The sequence below is a fragment of the Ursus maritimus genome, unplaced genomic scaffold (genome assembly GCF_017311325.1).
Source record: "Ursus maritimus isolate PB19 unplaced genomic scaffold, ASM1731132v1 scaffold_24, whole genome shotgun sequence".
NCBI classification, from domain to species: domain Eukaryota; kingdom Metazoa; phylum Chordata; class Mammalia; order Carnivora; family Ursidae; genus Ursus; species Ursus maritimus.
This window is the reverse complement of record NW_024424897.1, coordinates 32,389,857-32,412,970: the sequence shown is the minus strand read 5'-3', so window position 1 is coordinate 32,412,970 and position 23,114 is coordinate 32,389,857. Positions and strand designations below refer to the sequence as shown.

The 23,114-nt window shown below is 34.8% G+C and overlaps 1 protein-coding gene across 6 annotated transcripts in view; it reads left to right on the top strand.

Annotated features, from left to right (window-relative positions):
- TRIM37 (tripartite motif containing 37) overlaps positions 1 to 23,114 on the top strand; it is a 136,670-nt gene that overhangs the window by 32,386 nt on the left and 81,170 nt on the right. For all 6 annotated transcript variants that reach the window (XM_008695488.2, XM_008695492.2, XM_008695491.2 and 3 more), the window contains exons 9-12: positions 5,078 to 5,202; positions 10,873 to 10,923; positions 12,278 to 12,359; positions 19,286 to 19,362. In XM_008695488.2, the coding sequence (XP_008693710.1) occupies positions 5,078 to 5,202; positions 10,873 to 10,923; positions 12,278 to 12,359; positions 19,286 to 19,362 (335 nt within the window). The remainder of the gene's footprint in view (positions 1 to 5,077; positions 5,203 to 10,872; positions 10,924 to 12,277; positions 12,360 to 19,285; positions 19,363 to 23,114) is intronic.

Here is a 23,114-nt window from a genome sequence, read left to right as displayed (position 1 = left end):
TGAGGAATTTAAAGTGGGGGAAAAAGCACTACTAGTGATGAAAAGTAACACTGACAAAAAGGGAACATTTCTACCTTAAGGATAAGGAGATAAGACAGTTATGCTTTTGTATTCTAGGATAAACACAAAACAGATACTGACAGAATTACAAGTTTTTGATAAAATCACTATAGTGAGTGATTAATTAGCTGATAAACTAATAGCACCAACTAACAAAAGATTAAGAATAGAGGATATTTGAAAAAAAAATTAAGTTGTTTTATCTAAAAGGTATGTGTGGAACCCTGAATCCCGAAATGGAGAATACATATTCTTTTTCAGTCCATATGAAACCATTTCAATACTTGATCATGTATAAATTTTCATAAATTTATATAAAGAACATGTTCTGTGACCACAGTATAGTTAAGGTAGACATCAAAAACAAAAGCATTATTTTAAAAATCATATGTATGTAAATACACACTGAAGTGTTAAATATCTGCATGGTCCTTGAGTTAAAGAGGACATTGCAATTGAAATGATAAATTACTGGGGCACCTTGGTGGCTGTCATTTAAGCTTTTGTCTTCGGCTCAGGTCATGATCCCCGGGTCCTGGAATGGGAGCCCCACATTGTGCTCCCTGCTCAGCAGGCAGCCTATTTCTCACTCTCCCTGTTCCCTATTTCTCACTCCCCCGCCCCATTTGTGCTCGCTCTCGCTGTCTCTCTCTCTTTCAAATAAGATATTAAAAAAAAAAAAGAAAGAAATGATAAATTATTAAAATACCAGACATAGCTAAGGGATATTTAGAAGGAGACTTTTAGTCTAAAATGCAGTTTAAGAAAATTGTGAATAAATGAGTGAAGTGTTCAACTGAAGAAGCCAGTAAAGGAACAATAGTGTAGAAGCATAAAATGGAAAGAAATTGTGAAGATATTAATGAAATTCACTAAAGAGTGCCATGAAATAGTTGGGAGTATCTGCATACCCAATATTGAGTTTTTAAGAAACATAAATAGATAGTCTAGTAAGTTATCGAAAAATGAAGTAAGTGTCCATTATTATATTGGGAAGAAGAATTGGACTACAGATAACAGTAGAAATTTAAATAATAAAAGTAATTTTTAAAAGTAAATGTTTATATAGTGCTTACTATAGACAGTGTTCTATGTGCTTTACAAATATGAGCAACTTTATTGAGGTAGAATCTATGAAGAGGATAATATTTAGGAAATTGTAGTTATCGAGAGTCCCTTAAGCGTATGTAATTAATTAATTAATTAATTAAATAGGCTCCATGCCCAGTGTGGAGCCCAATGCAGGGCTTGAACTCACAACCCTGAGATCAAGACCTGAGCTAAGTGATGGAGCCTACCTAGGCACCCATAGAATGTCTATAATTAAAACAAGAAACATTAAGTAAATTTTATTGGTAATAAGTCTCCTTCAAAATGCATCAGATTCAGACTAATGGAAAATTTTTACTAAATCTTTATCTGTTGTCTATCATAAATAATTTTTTCTTAGCAAATACAGAAGTGCTACGTACCATTCTTTGAGACAACGTAACATTAATAACCAGTTGTCATAAGAACAATATAAGAAAATTAAAGCCCAATTTTATTGAAAACTAAATGCCAAAATCTTAAAAATATACTAGCAGACAAAAATCAGTAGGGTATTTTTGAAAACAAACAAGAAAGCAAGACCAGGGTGTCTGGCTGGCTCAGTTGGTGGAGCGACTCTTGATCCTTGGGGTTGTGGGTTCAAGCCCTACATTGGGGTGTAGAGATTATGTAAAAATAAAATCTTAAAAAAAAAAAAAGCAAGACCGGGTGGGGTTAATCAAAGAAATGAAAGGAATGTTTCGTTGTCAGAAAAATCTTCTTGACTGTAACTCAAGATTAAAGGGCAAAACCACATGAATATATAAATAGAAAATAGGATAATGATTTTGAAAGTATTATTACATTTGATTCTCATTCGTGGCCAAATTATTTAACAAACCAGGAATAAAAGGGAACTACAGTAACTTTATTTTAAAGGTCTATAGGAAACAATCTAAATGGTAAAACCATGAGACTCTCTCTGATAAAGAATCCAGGGTTTGCCTCCTGTCATTGCTTCACTTCTGAGTGTATTGGTCCTGTGTATTCTTTTTAAAAGATTTATTTATTTTAGAGAGAATCTCAAGCAGACTCCCCGCTGAGCATGGAGGCTGGTGTGAGCTTGATCCCACGACCCTGAGATCATGACCTGAGCCCAAACCACGAGTTGGACACTTAACCGACTGAGACACCCCGGCCCCAGTCCTGTGTATTAAATAAGACCATAAGTGTGGTATAAATATATTGAAAGGAAGAAATAAAATTCATTATTTGCAGAGGCTGTGGTTATCTCCATAGAAAGTATATAACTTTTTAGTGAGCTAATCTTGGTTCGTTCAAGACATAAAAATCAATAGTGTTTTCATATATAAGGAATAATCAGCTAGAAAGCTTAATTGAAAAAAATCCCATTCAGGGGCGCCTGGGTGGCTCAGTTGTTAAGCTATCTGCCTTTGGCTCAGGGTGTGATCCCAGCATTCTGGGATCAAGCCCCACGTCAGGCTCCTCTGCTGGGAGCCTGCTTCTTCCTCTCCCACTCCCCCTGCTTGTGTTCCCTCTCTCACTGGCTGTCTCTCTCTCTGTCAAATAAATGAATAAAATCTTTAAAAAAAAATCCCATTCATAATAGTAACAAATGAAGAATTTTGAATAAGTTTAATAAAAGACATTGAAGACCGTTTTTTTTTTTTTAAGATTTTATTTATTTATTTGAGAGAGAGAATGAGCAGTGGGGAAGAGCGGGGAGAGAAGTAGACTCCCTGCTGAGCAGGAAGCCCAACGTGGGGATCTATCCCAGGACCTGGAAATCATGACTTGAGCTGAAGGCAGACGCTTAACCAAGTGAGCCACCCAGGAACTCCTATTGAAGACCTTTGTAGACAATATTATAAAATGAGAGAATTGAATGAAGAAATATCCTGTATTTCATAAATTCTCAGATACATGTTATACTATCTTTGAAATGGGATGTGTCTTAACAGTTGATATAGCCATGATTTATTGACTTTTTTTTCTTAATGGCACATAAAATAGTTATGTTTAATAATGTGGCCTATTACATTTTGTGGACTACAGTATATTTATCTAGGGGAAAGTTCAATATTACAAATATACTATTGATATCATTCTATAAGTGCATTCCATCTTTATTTCAACACGAATTTTCTCAGAATTTGGTAAAATTCCAATATTAATATGAAAGAGCAAGGGGTCCCAAATAGCCAACATACTCCTGGATTAAAAAAAAAGTTGGGATTCTTGTCATATATCAAGACAGAAACTTGCGTATGTGTACAGGGAACTGTGCACAAGGGTCTTCGCTCTGGAGTTACTTTCAATAATGAAGAAAGAGAAGCAACCCAATTGTCCTTTTGATAGAAAAAAATAACTTATGCTGTATTCATGCAATGATACTCTGTTTAAAACTGCTGAAATGAGTAGATTTATAAATTTCAATAAACAAATATCAAACAATGGTAAGTGGAAAATGTAGGCTACATTGTGACATAGCTTGATAGTATTTATGTAGTCTAAAAACAGGACATTCCTAAACACATAATACATGTGGAAATATGTGTATAGCAATAATAAACTTCAGTTGAGTGAATTATCTTTGAAGGAAATGGGATCAAGGAAGGATCGTCATAATATGCATTCAATAAATACTTGAATACAAGCTATAAGTTTTGATATTTTTCATATGATACCAGTCATATTCTTCATGAGCTATAAACAATTATCATTTTAAAGATACAAACCTAGTTATAGTGAGTGTTATGAATATCATTTATATGGCATTTGGTAGTATATTAATTTGGTAGGAGATCCATAACTAAATATCACAGACTAGGAAGCTTAAACAACAGAAATGTATTCTTTTTATAGTTCTGGAGGCTGGAAGTCCAAGATCAATGTCGACAGGTTTGATTTCCCCTGAGGTGTGTCTTGCAGAGGGCTACTTTCTCTCTCTCTCCTCTAAACACCTTATTTCTAAATATAGTTACACTCTGAGCTACTAGGGGTTAGGACTTAAAATAAGAGTTTGATGGAGAACACAGTTTAGTCTATAACAGTTTATAAAGCTTTCTCATATATGGCTTCATGATTGTTGTAACAATCCCGGTGAAGCAAGCATCAGTAGATATTATTATTCCAGTTTTGCAGATAAACAGACTCTGAAAGTCATATAATTAGTGCATGGCAGAATTAGGACTTCAAATGGGTTGTCTTGAATAGAAAGGTTTTTTTAACTACCATACTTAATTTACTAAAATTGAACTTCTCAGTTTCACCTTTGGCACTACATAAAGTGGTGTTTTCCAAATTGATACAGGTTAACACTTTTTTGGGTCTGTTACATCTTAACATTTCTCTCCCTCCTGGAATGCAATTTGAGAAATCCTTGTTTGAAGGCTATTGACTGATGGAGGTTTGTTCGTTAATATACATAATAGCTTTACTATGCCAGTCTAAAATATATCTGTGGTTGCTTGAAGTTGGATTTATGCTAATATTTAAGGAGAAAAAAATGCATTAAAATCAAATACCCTTCTTCAATGACTTTATTGTGAGAATGGAAACAACCTTATATAGATTCTTATGTAGAATCTTAACTTTCAAAACCGCTTTGAAAGTCATTCTATTTTTCTTTATCTCATTTTTTTCAGCATATAACCAAAATAATTTTTTTTAAAGATTTATTTATTTTAGAGAGAGGAGGAGCACATGCGAGCAGTGGGGAGGGACAGAGGGAAAGGGAGAAAGAGAATCCTCAAGTGGGCTCTCTCCTGAGTGCGGAGCCTGACACAGGGCTCGATCCCAGGGCCTCCAGATCATGACCTGAGCTGAAATCAAAGAGTCAGCCGCCTAAACAACTGAGCCACCCAGGGGCCCCTAACCAAAATAATTTCTATTTTTATTCTTTATTGAGGATTTTGAGATGCCATTAAATATAAATTTTGTTTATTCCATTTTTTTCCTCACACAGCTGCGGTCTTGTAGTAAGAGTGAGTTGATCTCTAAGAGCTCAGAGATCCTCATGATGTTTCAGCAAGTCCATCGAAAGCCCATGGCATCCTTTGTTACCACTCCTGTTCCACCAGACTTTACCAGGTATGACATAGTTTTTTAACTTGATTTTCACCTAAAGTTTATGTGCAAATACATATACTCATTTCAAAAGAATGTTATTTTTCTTAACTCCATGATTTTTTAGGGTGTTATTTATACTGATGTGGTCTGGTGAACTTTAGTTATGCATGTAAATCTGGTTAAAAAAATACTGGTGGACTTACACTTGATTGTAAAGAGAGGATCTTGGATTGGGAGTTAGTTTCTTCCTAGAGCGTCACCTTCTGTAGTTTGTGAATTGATCCCAATTCAGTTTCATCAGTATCTGTTCATTTTTTTAAATTGAAGTATAACTGACAGTAACTTTATATTAGTTGATCACAACACAACCATGATCACGACATAAGTCTAGTTCACATCTCTCACCATAAATAGTTATAAAACTTATTTTGTAATGAGAACTTTTAAGATCTACTCTCTTAGGAACTTTGGAATATGAAGTATGGTGTTATTTACTATGGTCACCATACTGTACAGTGCATCCCCATGACTTATTTTATAACTGTAAGTTTATACCTTCTGACCCCTTTTTTAGATTCCACATATAAGTGAGATCATATGGTATTTCTTTCTCTGACTTATTTTACCTAGCATAATGCTCTCAAGGTCTATCCATGATGTAGTATGTTCACTCTTTTATTTACCTTTTGAGTTTACTTGTATCTCATTACACAGTGACTAACACATTGTTTACATATACGTTGCCAGAAGCAAAACTCAGAAAACAGATGAAATGCCAAAAGATTCTGAAAGTGACATGGTGTTACCTTCATATCCTAAAAGGTAGTGGGAGGAAACAGTTGGTTGCATTCTGTGCATCTTTTTAGTTTTTATTTGGGGCAGTCTTAGAATTCTTTTAAACAGCATATTCTTTCAAGCATGTGGTGTTAGAGCAGTGGTTCCTCACATTAGCTATATATTCAGTTGGGATTCTTTTGAAAATTACCAGTGCTGCCTCATATACCTCAGGTCGTTTGAAATAAAACCTCTGTGGATGGATTAGTCACCTTGGACTGCCATAACAAAATACCACAGACTGGGTGGTTACTACTACAGAAGTTTACTCTCTCTCAGTTTTGGAGGCAAGAAGTCCAAGATCAAGCTGCTAAGAAATTTGATTTCCTGATGAGGCCTCTTGCTGACTTGCAGACAGCTACCTTCTCCCTGCATCCTTGTAAGACCTTTTCTCTCAAGCACAGAGATCAGGGTTTGGTGTCTTTTCCTCTTCTAAGGACATGAGCTTTATTGAGTTAGGGTCCCTCCCACCCTTATGACCTCAGTTAACTTTAATTACCACCCTAAAGGCCCTGTCTCCAAATACATTGGGGGTTAGGGCTTCAATGTACAAATTTTGAGGAACACAACTCAGTCCATAACATTGGGTATAGCTAGACATTTATATTTTGTTCTTTTTAAATCTCCTTAGTTGGTTTCTGAGATGAGAGGTTAAACCACTGCCTCAGATAAAAATATACTGGTATGACAGATTTTTGTCCATCTTAGACTTTAAAGATGGCTTGTAGAATATTGCCAAGTTTTTCTAGTATGTTGAGAGCTGTGGTACCTTTAGGAAATAGCCTTTGTTTTAAAAATGTTTATATGTTTAACTGCCTTTTTTCTTTAATATGTGATGCCCTCTGATGGCCACAGGGCATTGATGGTTCTAGACTATATAGTGCAAGCCAGGGTTCTTCAACCTTGACATTGTGGGTCAGGGTAATTCTTTGTGGGGTTGAGGGAGCTATGTTGTTTATTGTAAGATGTTTAGCAGTATCCCAGTAGCACCTTTCCCTTTACAGTTGTGACAAAAATATTTCCAGACATTGCCAAATGCTTCCTGGGAGCAAAACTTCCCCTGGTTTAGAATCACTGGCATAACCAGACCACCCACAGTCCTATAAACAAAAGGGAAAATTCTTTTGACAGCCAGAACTCAGGTAGTTCTCACTGACCGGTAAGTCTTCATTTCTCTCTGAATTAACAAACCAGGTATAATATTCCAATTTTAATCAAGCACTGAATATTATTAAAAGGACTTGGTATTTGCTATCTTTAAGTAGATTTGGGTGAACTAAGGATGTTCACCAGTATCCCAACGCTGCCTCTTTGATGACACGGTCAGTCATTTCACTTTTAAAGAATACCTTTTCTGAACCATTCCATCACCAGTGGAATGAAATGTAAGTTTTGACATAAATACCATATATAAAGGTAAATGTTTTTCATTTCAGAGTATGGTGCATGGATCACTTATCAGAACCAGCTGGTGTGTTTGTCCAGAATGCAAATTCCCAGGCCTTTTCCCTGACAATCTGGTGGTGGTGGTGTCCAGAAAATGAATCTTGGGCATCCTGAGTAATCCTGCACTAAAGTTTGAGAACTGTAGATATAGATAAACTCCTACGCTGATAGTGCTTGTAGCGGCTCGTTAGGCAGGCACCTCTACATTAGACTTCTTGTCAATCTCTCTCACATCCAGGGATTATTTTGCTTTCTGTTCCCTAACTACCCAAGTGGCTCAGAACCCCAGCAGTCCCTTCCTTTTCTTTACCTTCTTTTTTGGGTGTAGATGTAAGGGACTGAAATTGGGAAGGCAGGGAGCAAGGGGCGAAGGTAGGAGGAATATCAATAAAGAGGAAGCCACCAAAAATTTGAAAAACAAAAAAGTATGACAGTTAAGGAGCTTTTCATGGATAAAGTTCACCTTAGGACCCTCTCTCTCTCCCCAGTAATGCTTATTGCTGCCTTACTGGAAATTTTGGCTTGTAACTGAACTATAGTTTTTAGTAGAAATTCAGTTTATAGGTTGCAGTATACAGGAAGCTGGTATTCATCTGTGGATGCATTGAATCAGCATAGTAGAGAGAGAGCCAAATAAGAAAGGCCAGCATTTATTGACATTAAGTTACAGATCAAATTTTAGTTGTGCAAAGGCAGTGATGAATGTTCCTAAGCTTTGTGATCATGGAACTGGATTGCCTTAAGTTCCATTAGTTGATGACTCATGGTGGAGCTACAATGAAGAATAAAGTTACTGAGCAAGTACAGTGGTACTTATTTAAGACCATCTGTATGTTTAGTACTGTTGTACGTGCTACACAGGAGACATGGAAGAGGATATACATTTCATATTAAATAGTAGAGAATTGTATATTAAAATCTAGTATTTGTTAACTCAATTGCAGTTGGCCTTTGAACAATGTGGGAGTTAGGGATGCTGGCCCTTGAGCATTCAAAAATCCACATATAAAATTGACTCCCCAAAAACTTAACTAATGATAGCCTACTGTTGACCAGAAGCCTTATTGATAACATAAAGTCAGTTAACACATATTTTGCATGTTGTATGTACTATATACTGTATTCTTACAATAAAGTAAGCTAGAGAAGAGAAAAACATAAGAGAAAATACATGTGCTGTATAGTACTGTATTGAAAAATATCCACTTACCAGTGAGCCTATACAATTCAAACTTGTATTTTTCAAGGGTCGACTGTATAATATAGCCTCCTGCTTAATGTTGCCCATAGCACTAATTTGTTAACAATGTTATTTTTCAAAAAGTTTCCCTAAAAATTATACATATGTAGTATATTACAGTACCCTAGGATTGGTAGATGTTTTCTGTGCTCTGAATGTGATCATTTTCTCTCAGCGAGTGAGAGCTAGGGCAGTGAGCTTTGGCAATCTATTTTAGCTCTCTTGGTTAGTGAGCTTTGGCAATCTATTTTAGCTCCTTAGCTCCTAAGCTTTCCACCCCGCTGTTCTGAGTTAAAAATGTCATCTCCTATTTATTTTGTGTTTTGGTGAACCCTTTTGACCTTTAATGGCTGATAAAAATATGATAACGATAGTCTGGTCTTAGAGCAAAAACAAAGGAAATGTATCACGCTGGATATTAAGGATATGGTGGAAAAACATTATGAAAGATGTTATGAATTTGGTGGGAGAACTGACCAACACTGGTATGATTGGAAGTTGCATGAAATTATAACCGGAAGCATATCATGACTTGACCAAATTTGAAAACTATCCTGGGGAGACTTCCTTGGAGCTCTGATTAGGTTTATGGTTCCAGGTAGGCTTCCTAGGTACTAATTACATTGGTCCTAGTTATCGGGGTTTATGTATATTGAGTGTGAGAAGAGCATATAATGGAGAGAAGTTAGAGCAGACCTGCAGTGGTCTGTGACTTCTAAGGAATAGTAGAGATTAACCAGGCAAACATCTGGGAATGAGAAGTATGAATCTTCTAAGAAAAGCTAATAGCTGCCTAGGGATATGGTTAGGGGTGCTTGTTAATAGGATAGTAGCTGTCAGTTAACTCTTGCAGGGCAAACTTCATCTACTTACGGTGAAAAAAATACAAGCTATTTATCTGTACATACTTACTGTAAAATAAAAAAAAATAGTGTTTTTATTTTTTTTAAAGATTTTTTATTTTAGAGTGTACTCGCAGGACGAGGGGGAGGGGCAAAGGGAGAGAGGATTTCAAGCAGACTGCACATCCAGTGCAGAGCCCGACGCAGGGCTCAATCTCATGACCCTGGGATCATGACTTGAGCTGAAATCAACAGCCAGACTCTGAACTGACTGAGCCACCCAGGCACCCCTCCCAAAATAATATATTTTTAAATCTATGCTGTGTTTTCACTGTTAAATCGCTACTTTCTTTAGGGACCATCACAATGTGAAAATGCTGTGGATGTTATCTTGTATCTTATTTGGGTAATAACAAATTTTCATGAATTGAACTTTAGACGATATATCTGAGGATGTAGTGAAATGGCTTGCAGTATATCTTTTTGTTAAATGTATGATTTTACTTACTAAATATCTAATACTGTATATTATAATACTATCTGTGATAGCGTTTTTATCATAAATGTTTTACTGACTCTAATTTTTGAGGTGTTCGAATGACAATGCTATAGACTATTCACATGATCTAAGGATACAGCCTGTGGTTGTGTTATATATAGTTCAGTTCTTTTTGGAGAAGTCTGTATGGAGCTAAAGTTGCCTACAGTAATCTTGCCTTGCCAAGAAACTGTTAGTGTGCTCATCCACTCTATTTGCCCCCGTGTGATTATGTATTCTTAGTCTATAAAATGGTATGGATTTATTTGCTAGTAAATATTCACAAAGTAGTTTTAGAGTAGTTAAAGAATTTAAAGTATTTAAAAATGTCAGTGTTCCTCATAATTTGTTCTAGAGAAGGAAGTTTGGAGATTTATTATGATGTCTTTTGCTGTTTCTTTTGACTTTTTTAAACCTGTTTATATTTGTTTCATATTTTAGGTTCCCAGCCTAAGCACCCATTTCTTCCTTTTCCTGTTTCCATGAATACTTTTGAAAATCTCATGTTCATTTTAATACTTAATCATATATTGCCTTTAAAAAAAAACCTCAACTATTTTATGAAGTATTTGTTGGGTCTCTAATTGTGAACTTTTGATGTCAGCTTTTGATGGTTTATGAATTCGTTTGATTTAATGTTAATGCTTAATAAGGATTAAAAAATATTTCTTAGGGACTTAGTTTAACAACATTTTTAAGATATTACCGAGGGACTTAACTTTGGTTTTTAACTAAATGAAAGTTTAAACTTAATAAGCCAAATAATTGTTTTGCCTTTTGCTTCTTTTTAGTGAATTAGTACCATCTTATGATTCAGCAACTTTTGTTCTAGAGAATTTCAGGTAAGAGTTTTTTGACAACAGGTTTTCTGTATGTATACCTAAGGAAGAGCCAGGAAGGTGTCCTTCCCGGGTAGGATATAGACCTAATGAACTGTGTCACTCAGTGTGTAATCTTAGAAGAAACAAATTTTATATTAGAAACATATACGTCGTTTGTCCGGATTGTTTTATATCTTCAGGACAGGTTGCTTCTTTAGCCTGGGAAAAGGAACCATTTTTTTTTTCCTTTTTTTTTTTTTTTTTTTTTTTAAGAAAAGGGTCCACTTAGCCTTTGCTAAGGTGTGGCAATGGGGATTATTAAGGTCATTGACCCCTGCCACCCATCCTCAGAAATAAGAGGGGTGGGAAGAAGTCCATTTATCTTAGCTGAAAGTGAGAAATTATGGATGAGAGGATATAATTGTAAGAAATTTGTAGGCTTTGTGACTTGCATGTTATTTTGTTAGCTTTCACTGCTTTTTCTCTAAGATTAGAAGCAAGGATCTTAAAACACAGAGGTCTTAAGGGACTTGTCTTCAAAGATAGTTTGGAAATGGAGAACCAAGATATAAAAGGCGTTTCCATGGGGAGAGAAATTCCCAGAGGTGATAACCATCAATATAAGGCCAAACTGTGAGAATTTATCTCCCTTCCCATTTGTCTTTTCTTATGGGATAATTCTGTGGCTAAAATATAAGCTTTCTGAGAATATCCCCACATATATTAAGATTTAGCACATTTCTTAAGTTTTTCCATATTAAAAGATAATTGTATTACAGAGATGTGAGGAAGAAACACATTATTTTTTTCTTTAATGGTGAAAGACGGCTTGTTGAGGTGGCAATTAAATTCAGGACACTTAGTTTTATTTTTGTATTTTCCTTTTCCCTTGGATGTCACAGTTTTGTGTTTTGTTTTTTTTTAAAAAGATTTTATTAGAGAGCACATGTATGCATGTGCGTGCACAAAGCAGGAGAGGGGGGCAAAGGGACAAGCAGACTCCCAGCTGAGTGTGGAGCCCAAAGTGGGGCTCAGTCTCAGGACCCTGAGATCATGACCTGAGCCAAAGTCAGACACTTAACCGACTGAGCCACCCAGGTGCCCCCTTGAATGTCACAGTTTTGAGGGATTTTTTAAACCTGAAACTGAAAAGATACTGCTGAATTTTTTGGTATCATTAAATTTTCTTTTGTTTCAGAATGTAAGTATATATAAATTTATAACAGCAGAATATTAATTTGTTCAGTCACCTTTATTTACTTATTATGACTGCAAATAAGTAACAGAGTGGTTAGAGTTTGGTTTTGCCTATTGCTATTTCACAATTTCACAACAGTTTTGATCTTGGGATTTGGTTGGTTTTCTTTTACTTCAGCACTTTGCGTCAGAGAGCAGACCCTGTTTACAGTCCGCCTCTTCAAGTGTCAGGACTTTGTTGGAGGTTAAAAGTTTACCCAGTAAGTTTTTCATGGTTCTAATAAATTTTGAAACTAAGGTCTTTCTTTCAGGGTTCTGTAGCATACTGGGTTTTTTGTTGTTGTTTTGTTTTTTGTTTCATTTAGTTTTTTTTGCTTTTGTTTTTGTTTTTGAGAGAGAGAGAGCGCGAGCCAGAGAGCAAACAGGGTGGAGGGGCAGAGGGAAAGAAAGAATCTGAAGCAGGCTCCATACCCAGTGCAGGGCCCTTTGTGGGGCTCGGTCCCATCACCCTGAGATCATGACTTGAGCCAAAATCAAGAGTTGGATGCTTAACTGACTGAGTCACCCAGCTGCCCCCACTTTTTTCTTTTAATTTGAAAATTTCAGTGGTTTTATTAAGCAATTCATAAATTAGCATCCCGTATAACAGGTAGAGAGATGCTTCGTGTTTCACTTTTTTAGTGAAGTAAAGAATTAATGACAGCATTATATTTTTTCATAGGGTTTATTACTAAGTGTACCCAAAAAATGAGTTAAATGTGAACAGTATGAACCTAGACCTTACTGAATTTTATTTCTTGCTTCTAGGAAGATATTTATCTTTAGAAGAAATGTTTAAAATTCTTGTTTTAAAAGCCATTTTTTATTTTTTATTTTTTTAAAGGTTTTATTTTATTTGAGAGAGAGAGAAGGAACACGGGGCTGGGAGCAGGACAGAGGAGAAGCAGACTCCCTGCTAAGCAGGGAACCGAACGTGTGGCTCGATCCCAGGACTTTGAGATCATGACCTGAGCTGAAGGCAGTTGCTTAACCAACTGAGCCACCTAGGCACCCCTAAATATCATTTTTTAAATAAAAATAAAATATAGACAGCCATCAAAAATACAGCTATGCTGATTACATACTCACTGTGCATTTCAGTATGTTTCTTTGACCTAGGTGTTTTCTGTAAATTGGCAGCTGGATGCAGTGGCATAATGGGATATATAGTTGGTTGTGGTTGCAAGGGCATAAGCAATATCATGTTCTTTTATCACATCATGTCTAGTTGATTCTCTTTTGGTGATATTGGCTGCTATGGGTGCTTATTGCCTACATCTGTTAATTCACTGGGAGTTATAAAATAGTGATATTCTCATTTTATTGTTTTTCATTTGCTTCCCATTATCCATTACTTGGCTACCCACTATTGTAGTTTATAAAGAAGATATAGGATTTGTTCCTGTTATTTACCAGTTTTCCTTATTTTCTGGAAGTGATCAATTAAGTTTTTTTAAATGTCATTATGAACTCAGATTTATACATATATAATTTCCTCAAGTTGGCTTGTCACTTTGCTCTGACCCTAAAAGTCCCTAGTAGTGACTATAGTAGTTAGCGTTCTTGTTCTCTTCCATGGCAGGATAGTCTAGGCTCATCTTGTGCGTTTCCTACTCCATATATAGAATTGGCCATTTTATTCAAAGAGCCCTGATTCCTTTTAGTGGGGAAATGGTATTTCAAGACCAGACTGCTGGGAATGCTTGTTTCTACCAAGTTGGTCATAGTTTCTAGGCCTCCTTAGTGAACAGAGGTAGGAAATACATAGATAAATGTGTAGGGGTATTTGTAAAGGGGGACATCTGCATTTATTTATTTATTTATTTATTTATTTATTTGAAATTTATTTAATAGACTTTATTTTTTAGAGCAGTTTTAAGTTAAACATCAAAATTGAATGGTAACTACAGAGTTCCATATGCCCCCTGGCCCCACATCCTCCCTCATTATCAAGATATCTTCTATCAGAGTGGTAATATTTGTTACAGTTGATGAGCTTATATTGACGTATTATTACCCAAGTCCTAGTTTATATTAAAGTTCATTATTAGTCATGTACATTATAGGGTTTTTTTGGTTATTTGTTTTTAGGCCAAAGAGAATAGTTGGAGAAAAACCAGATGGGAGTATGGATAAAATTGAATTGGATAAGCTCCAGGGATCTCAGCAGAGAAAAAAATATTCAAACACTTCAAAATTGCTATATAATTGAATATTGTTTTTTTTCTGGATATTTATGTATTTTTTAAAGATAAAATAGCTCGAGTCAATGCTCACATTTACAATTCAAATTCAGGACTATAGAGTGTTTTTTACTTAAATCTCTTATATTACACCTGTGTCTCCTTCCATTCTAGGAATCCTACTTCTTGAATCCTTTGGAAATTATAAAATTAGAATATCTCACAATCAGTCAATCATTTGCTTTATTTTACCTTATAGATACACAAATATCTCAGGATAGGAACTCTTAATTCTACCATCAATTTGATTACAGAGAACTGCTTAAAATTTTATTGTGTTTATACTCCCTTGTTCCCGCACTTCTGCCACATTAGGTAGGAGTTTCGATGTCCAAATCTTGTTCTCTGAGTTTTTATATTTTGAAAACAGTGTGTTTTATATACTGTAGAGCCAGTATTCGTGGATATAAAATCCTTAGCTTATGTTTTCTGTCATTGGCCATCTCAAGTATTTAATGCAATTTTCTGTAGGTACAGTTTGATTATAAACTAATCCTTGTGCCCACATAATCTTTTTTTTTTAAGTCTAGTAATTTACTATTATATGTTTTAGTTGTTTTGGGTCATTATTACATGCTAGGCTCTTTCAGTATGTAGATTTAGGTCTTTTTTTTTCTCCCCGCCCCTTCAAGAAAATGTTTCCTTAATTATAATTTTAAGTATTTATTATGTTCCTTTCTTTGGTTTTCTTTCTTGGGACTTGTGTTATCTGTATTTTGAAGCTTTTCCTGTCTTCAGTATTTATTGCTTTCTCTCTAATCTTCCTAGCTCTTCATTTCTTTTTCATTTGAAAAATTTTCCTTTGTTCACTTATTTTTTTTAAGATAAGAACTATTCTGCTTATTTGCTCTCCTGTTTCTTTTAGTTGAGTCTTTATTTCTTAAATAACCTTGTATTTCTAATTCTTCTGTCACCTCATTTCTGAGTTTTTCTAATTCTGGTGTGTGTTATACTTTCATGTTTTTTTTTCCTTCCTATGGGCCGTCATACAATTTTCTTAGTGTCTTTTAAATTGTTTTGAAATGGGTTACAATTTTGATCTTTCTTTGAGTGTATTTTTCTGGAATGTTTTCATTCATGTAAGGATATTATTCTCCTTAGTCTGTTTTTTTATTTTGGCAGATAATGCTTAACATAAAATTTACCATCTTAATCATTTCTAGGTGTACATGTAGTAGTGTTAAGTATATTCACATTGTGGTGCAGCCAATCTCCAGAACTTCTTCATCTTTCAAAACTGAAGCTCTGTGCTCATTAAACGATAATTTTCCATTTCTCCCTCCATTCAATCTTTGGTAACCACTACTCTGCTTTTTGTTTCAGTGAATTTGACTGCTCTAGAGATCCCATATATGTGGAATCATAGTATTTTTGTCTTTCTGTGGTTGGCTACTTGCATAATGCCCTCAAAGTTCATCTACTTTATAACGTGTGAGAATTCTCTTTTTAAAGCTGAATAACATTCCGGTGTATATACTACACTTCATTTATCCCTTCATCTGTTTTGTTTTTTTAAGATTTTATTTATTTATTTGTCAGAGAGAGAGCACAAGCAGGGAGAGCGGCAGGCAGTGGGAGAAGCAGGCTCCCTGCTAAGCAAAGAGCCCAATGTGGGACTCGATCCAAGGACCCTGGGATCATGACCTGAGCCGAAGGCAGATGCTTAACCAACTGAGCCACCCAGGTGTCCCTATCCATTCATCTGTTGATTAACACTTTGGGTTGCTTCTGCCTCTTGGCTATAGTGAATAATGCTGCAGTGGACAGGGGTGTGCAAATAGCTTTTCAGGATCCTGCTTTCAGTTCTTTTGGCTGTATACCCAGAAGTGAAATTAGATCAAATGATAATTCTGTTTTTAATTTGTTGATGAACACTCTCAACCGTGCACAAGGGTTCCAGTTTCTCCCTTTGTCAATACTTGTTTTCTGTTTCTTTGATAGTAGCCATTCTGATGGGCATGGGGTAGTAGTTTGGTTTTGATTTGTGCTTCCCTGTTGATTACTAATATTGAGCATCTTTTCATATGCTTGTTGACCATTTTTATATCCTGTTTAGAGAAATGTGTACTCAGGTCCTTTGCCCATTTGAAAATTTAGGTGTTGTTGAGTTGTGGAATTTCTTTATACATTCTGGATATTGACCCCTTGTTAGATATATGTTTTACATATATTTTCTCCCATTCTGTAGGTTCCTTTTTAATTCTTTTGACCTTTGATGCACAGAAGTTTTAAACTTTGATGTAGTTCAATTTGTCTGTCTTTGCTTTTGGTTTCATAGCCAGGAAATCCTTACCAAATTTAATGTCATGAAGCTTTTTGTCTGTGTTTTCCTTTAAAAGTTTTATAGTTGTAGGACTAACATTTAGGTCTTTGATCCATTTTGATTTAATTTTTGTACATGAAGTAGGGACCCAATTTCATTTGCATGAGGATATCCAGTGTGATAAAGCAATCAAAAATAAATATGCTTTGCTTTCTGAGAGATGTACTGGCTCTGCCCTTTTCCTTCCTTTGTTTTTATTATTTCTCTGCTGTTTACTTTTTATTTCACTTCTAGCACTTTCTTTGTAATCTTGTGACCTGTCTTGAAAGGCCTGTGTATTCGTTTACAAGAGTTTAGAGTGACCTGACTGCATTTAATTCTCAGAGTTTTTAATGTAAGGCGCCCTTCTACTCCATTGGTAATCCATTGAGCAGCTCATTCCATTTTCAGTTATCGTTTTTGCTTTCTGAGGCTTTTCAGTGGCTCTTTGCCATTTTGTGGTTTCCCTGTTATCTGGTTTATTAGATGCGCCGTAGCTTCCCTCTCTTTTGTCCCATGCAGATGTTTATATCCTACAGGTCTTAATGGTTGTAATTGACGTATCTTTATCTGCTTGTATTTTGGGAATTGTGGAGATAATCTGTCATCTAGTTTTGTTGTAAGTGTTCTTTGTGAGCTTTTGGGTTTTCTGTCCAATTATTTTTGTTTGTTTTCTGTTTAAATTTAGAGATTTGCATAAATTACGTTGCCATTGCTGCAGTCTTTCTAGAATCCTCTGCCTTTTGGGATGCCTGGGTGGCTCAGTCTGTTAAGCGTCTGCCTTCGGCTCAGGTCATGATCCCAGGGTCCTGAGATCGAGGCCCACATTGGGCTCCTTGCTCAGCAGGGAGCCTGCTGCTCCCCCTGCTTGTGTGTATGTGCGTTCTCTCTCTTTCTGACAAATTTAAAAAATCTAAAAATATACATATACATATATATATGTATATATAATTCTCTGCCTTTCAAAAAATCTTAAAGCTAGTATTTTGTTAGAGGTGTAGCTGGCATGTACGTAAGATAGTAAAAGTTTTTCCTTAAAATTATGATAAAAATAAAATAAAAAAGAAATTTCTATTATTAGCTGATAAGATCAGAAGTAAAAAATGTTTATTCCTTTTTATTAATTGTTAATTTATTCCAGGGAAATTGTTCTAGTAGCGTAATTTAGAAGAAGAAAAGAATCCAGCCATTTGAACAAGGATTCTTGATTTTTATATTATTTTTTAATCTTTATTATTATTTTATTTTTTTGTTTTTTAAGTAGGCTCCACACTGGGTGTGGAGCCCAGTGCCGGTCTTGAACTCACAACCCTGAGATCAAGACCTGAGCTGAGATCAAGAGTCAGATGCTGAACCGACTGAGCTACCCAGGTGCCCCAAATTATAATAACTTTCTTAAATTGATTTTTAAAATGAGTATAATTTGTGATATAATTTATATTCAATAAAACTTACCAACTTTGGCAAGTTTTGACAAATATATATAGTCATATGATGGTTACCACAGTCATGATTTTTATTACCCCCAAATGTTACCTAATTCATCTTTTAAACTAATTCTTTCTTTTCTCCCTTCCTGGCCCCTCTGCAACCACTGATCTGTTTTTGTTACTATAGTTTTGCTTTTCCAGAATTTCATATAATGGGGTCATACAATATATAATTTTTTGTGTCTGACTTTTTTCACTTAACTGATGATTTGTTTATTATTTAGTGTTTATTGAACAATTACCTTGTCTAACCCTGAAAGCTTCCTTAGGACTTTTTGGAGCAAAGTAACCTAGAAATGAAGGGGTTAATAAGTACTTGTACTCCTCTGTGGTCATATCCCAATAGACGCTGGAGATGAATAATAAGAATCATTCCCTCAGTCCTCACAGTTTGGTTGGGGAAACAGATGTTTATATATGTAGTTACAATGATGATAATCATTTTAAAAGGTAGGCATATGAGTAAAGTACTGAAGAAATAAAGAGGGGAGTTAGTATCTTTCTAAAGATCTCTGTAACAGAAATTTACACAATTTCTTAATCTTCAGACAGACGTTTATATGGAATCCTAACATGTAGACATTATAGAGAAATTATATTTAATTACTTTAAACATCAAGTGTTACCTTTTTCTGTTTTACTCATTTTGGGTCTTAAATATTTTTTTGGTCTCATACCTAGTAGAGTTTTTTGTTTTTGATTTTGTGGGTTTTTTTTTTTTTTTTTTTTTTTTTTTTTTTTTTTTTGTATTTTTCGTTGGGTATTCTATTTTTCTTGCAGGCTGATATTTAAGAGTTTGTATACGTTAGAACTCTTAACTCTTATCATATTTGTTGACAACATCCTTAGTTTGAATGCCTTAATATTTTCATGTTTTTTTTTAATGTACATATGATTTAAATTGTTATAGACTCAAATCTGTTGGTTTTTTTAAATCTCTGCTACTGCTTTTAAGCTTAGAAGTATTTCCCAGTCCAAATATGAGATATTAATCTGTGTTTGTTTCGTTGTGGCTTAATTTTTTATGTTTACATTGATCTAGAGTTTGTATTTGTGTAACATCTCTTTTTTTTAGTTATTGAAGTAAGTTGACTCTTTCTCCTTTTTTTAAGGATGGAAATGGAGTTGTTCGTGGTTACTACTTATCTGTGTTTCTGGAACTGTCAGCTGGTTTACCTGAAACTTCCAAGTAAGACATGCAATTAAATAACAAATTTTAGTATGCCTTTACATACATTCCTCTTAGGATTTTTTATTAACTATTGTTAATTATTATATTGTTATGTCTGTTAAGATGTGTGCTAGTATGGAACCCCTGGCATACTGTGGTGGCACAGACTGGCAGTTGTCAAACTATATGGCCTCAGGATGTTACACTCTTAAATTTTATTGCAAACCCCAAAGAGGTTTTTTTTTTTTAATATGGGTTATATCTGTTGATATTTTCAGAGTTAGAAATTAAAACTGAGACATCTTAAAAAAATTTTTTTAAACTTTAAAAAATTTTGTAAGTTCACTTAAAAATAATAATAAACCTATTGTATACTAACATAAATAACATTTTTGGGAAAGAGACCTATTTTTCTAACGCAAAATAATATTTGGTAAGAAAACTTGTATTGTTTTGCATTTTTAGGAACTCTCTTAATGTATGGCTTTAAGAAAGAGAGCTGGATCCTAACTAATGTTGGCTTCTGTATTCATTTTGTTGCAATAACTTGTTTTGGTTGAAGTATATGTTTAAAATCTGGCCTCACCGATTTTGATTATCATGGGTAGTTAGGAAAACTGATTTTTTTGATGAGGTACAATTCATGTACCATAAAATTGACTTTATAAATAAGTGTACAATTCAGTAGATTTTAGTATATTCAGTGAGTGCTACAACTAACACTGATACTTAATTTCAGAACATTTTCGTCACTCCGTGAAGAAACCTATTAGCAGTCACTTCCCATTCCCCTTCTCCCCAGTTCTTGGCAACCACTATAATCTACTTTTTGTTAAGGAGGAACATCTAGAAAAACAATTTTAGATAATAGTGAATTATTTTTGATATTACGCCAAAGTTGAACAAGTTGTATTCGTTAAATATAATTTGTAATGTGAAATCTAGAGCCATGTCAGTGAATTTTATTTTATTCTCTTGCACTAAAATTTGTTGGTTCGGCATGAGATTATCTGTTTCTGGCTATAATGGAGTAACAGGGGGATAACCCTTTCTTCAACAACCAAAAAGAAAAAGAAGAAAAACAACATTTTCTAGACATTGGACATGAGGCAACAAATGGAAGCAATCCCTTAGAGATAAGAAATAGACAAATAAACTGTATGACTGCCTCAGCTTACAGTCTTGAGAGATTTTTCAGGCTGTAATATGGGGAGGGAGAACTGAGGTAGAGTCTGATAGACTTCTGAGTTTGAGGAGACAGGGCTGAGTGTCCAGGAATACCAGTGCAGCTAGAATGTATTGGACGGAATTCCAGAAAGGGAAGAGCTGCACAGAGAACCCCAGAGATCTGTAGAGGGCTCCCTTAAGTATTTGGCAGAGTACTGATCAGGGCACATGTGTGAGGAAATTACCTGAGGTTGGGGGAAAAAAACCATCTGAAAGATTAGAGGGAGTGGTGCCTGGTGCTCATAAGGTGTAGTAACTGTCTGTTCTCACCACTATAATGGAGAAGCTTATAATTCATGAGGCACTAAGTAAAGTATTCAGGAAATTTTTCTTCAGTAGTGGAGAACAAATAGTCCTAAACTGAACAGTGCTCCTAATCCACCTGACAGATAAAAGCAAGACTTGAAAGAATCAGATTGTTTCCAGTAACTAAACTGCATCCCAGAGCAAAGCTCAAGAATATTTATAAGGTCACAAAATATCCACTACCCATCAAAGTCAGATTTACAATATCTGGTGTTCAGTCAAGGATTAGTTGACATGGTAAGAGGCAGGAAAACATAATCACTAATGGGGAGAAGAATCCGTCTAAATTGAGCAAGAACTATTTTTCTTTATGTGGGTTATTTCTGCTGATGCTTTCTGAATTAGAAATTAAAACAAATTAATTTTTTATTCTTAAAAATAAACCTATTGCATATTACATAAAATTTTATTGAATAACTTTCTAAAGCAAAATAATTGATGAGAAAACTTGTTTTCCATTTTTTGAAATCTCTGTATGGCTTAAAAAAGACAACTATATTCTTAGAGAAAGACATTTAAGACAATTATAACTTTTCCATTTTTTCAAAAGTTGAGTAGAGATAGGAAAGATGTAAAAGACTCAAATAGAACTTCTTGAAAATATTTGAGATAAAAAGTACACTGGGTGACATGGACCATATTAGATATTGTGAAAGAAAAGATTAATGAACTTGAAGGCATAGCAGTAGAAACTGTCCAAAATGAAACAAAAAAATTCATTTTAAAACAGTAGGACATCTTAAAGCAGCGTAATGTGTAGATAACTAGAGTCCTCAAACAGGGAGATGGGAAGAAAAAGAATGGTGAAAGTTTCCCAAACTTGATGAAGAGATGAAACACACAGATCCAGGAAGCTCAGTCAACTACAAGCACATCAAACATGATGAAAACACCAAAGCACGTCATAATCAAACTGCTCAAAACCAAAGATAAACAGGAAGTCTTAAACTGGCAGTGAAAAAAATTATTTATAGAGGTATAAAGATAAGGACAAAATCCGATTTCTCACTGGAAACAATACAAGTAAAATGATAGCAGAGCAACATCTTGAAAGGAATAAAGAAAGAAATATCAGCCTAGAATTCTGTATTCAGCAAAAATACCTTTTAAAAAATAACGTAAAATAAAGGTATTTTCATACCTGGAATATGTGAAATATTAAAGTACATGCTTCAGATAAAAGGAAAAATAATACCAGTTTTACTTCTGAATCTAAACAAAGGAATAAAGAGTACCAAAAATGGAAATTGCATGGGTTAATTAAAAAAATCGTCCATTATGAAAATAACTTTAAATGATAATTGGCTGTTTAAACAACGATAACATTTATTTTGGAATTTATAATACATATTGAAGTACACGGCAATAAATGGCGTAAAGGCTGAAAGGGTAGAGCATGGAAATAGAAGATTCTGACACCGTATGTGAAGTGATAGAGTAACAAAGCTAGACTCTGACGATTTAAACATACATACTACTGTATAATAAATTAGCGCAAACATGGCAACTTAAAATATTAGAAATTGTCTTCCCTCGTATTCTAGAGGCTGGAAATCCAAAAACGATTTTTAGCCCCACATCAGGTTTTTAGTAGGGTTGTACTAGGTCCAGAGGCTCTAGGGGAAAATCCATTCCTTGACTTTTAGTTTCTGGGACCATCAGCATTCCTTGGCTTATGACCACATCATTCCTATTTCTGCCTTGGATCACACTGCCTTGTCTTTTTTTTTTTTCTTTGTCAGAACTTTTTCTGCTTTCCTCTTAAAATTACACTCATGATTACATTTAGGGTCTACATGGATTATCTCAGATAGTTCCCTTATCTGAAGATCCTTAGCTTAATCACAGGTGTATGCTCCCATTTTTTCCCCAGGAATTGGGATGTGAATATCTTGGGGTAGGGGGTAATATTCAGCCTACCACAACAACCATAAACTATAAAGCTGCTACTAAAATGACAAAGGCATATAACTAATAAAGCAACAAAGGGGATAAAATGGAATTATAAACATAGGATGAATACCAAAATGTTTTAATGTAAATGGTCTAACACCCAGTTAAAAAGTAGAGATTGTCAGATTGGCTAATAAAGCAAAACTCAAGTTTATGTTGCCCACAAGAAATGCACTTTAAATATAAAGATATACCATACTAGTACTAGTCAAAAGTATGTTAGATTTCAGAGAAATATTACCAGAAATAAAGAAGTTTATTTCATAGTGATAAAAAGATCAGTT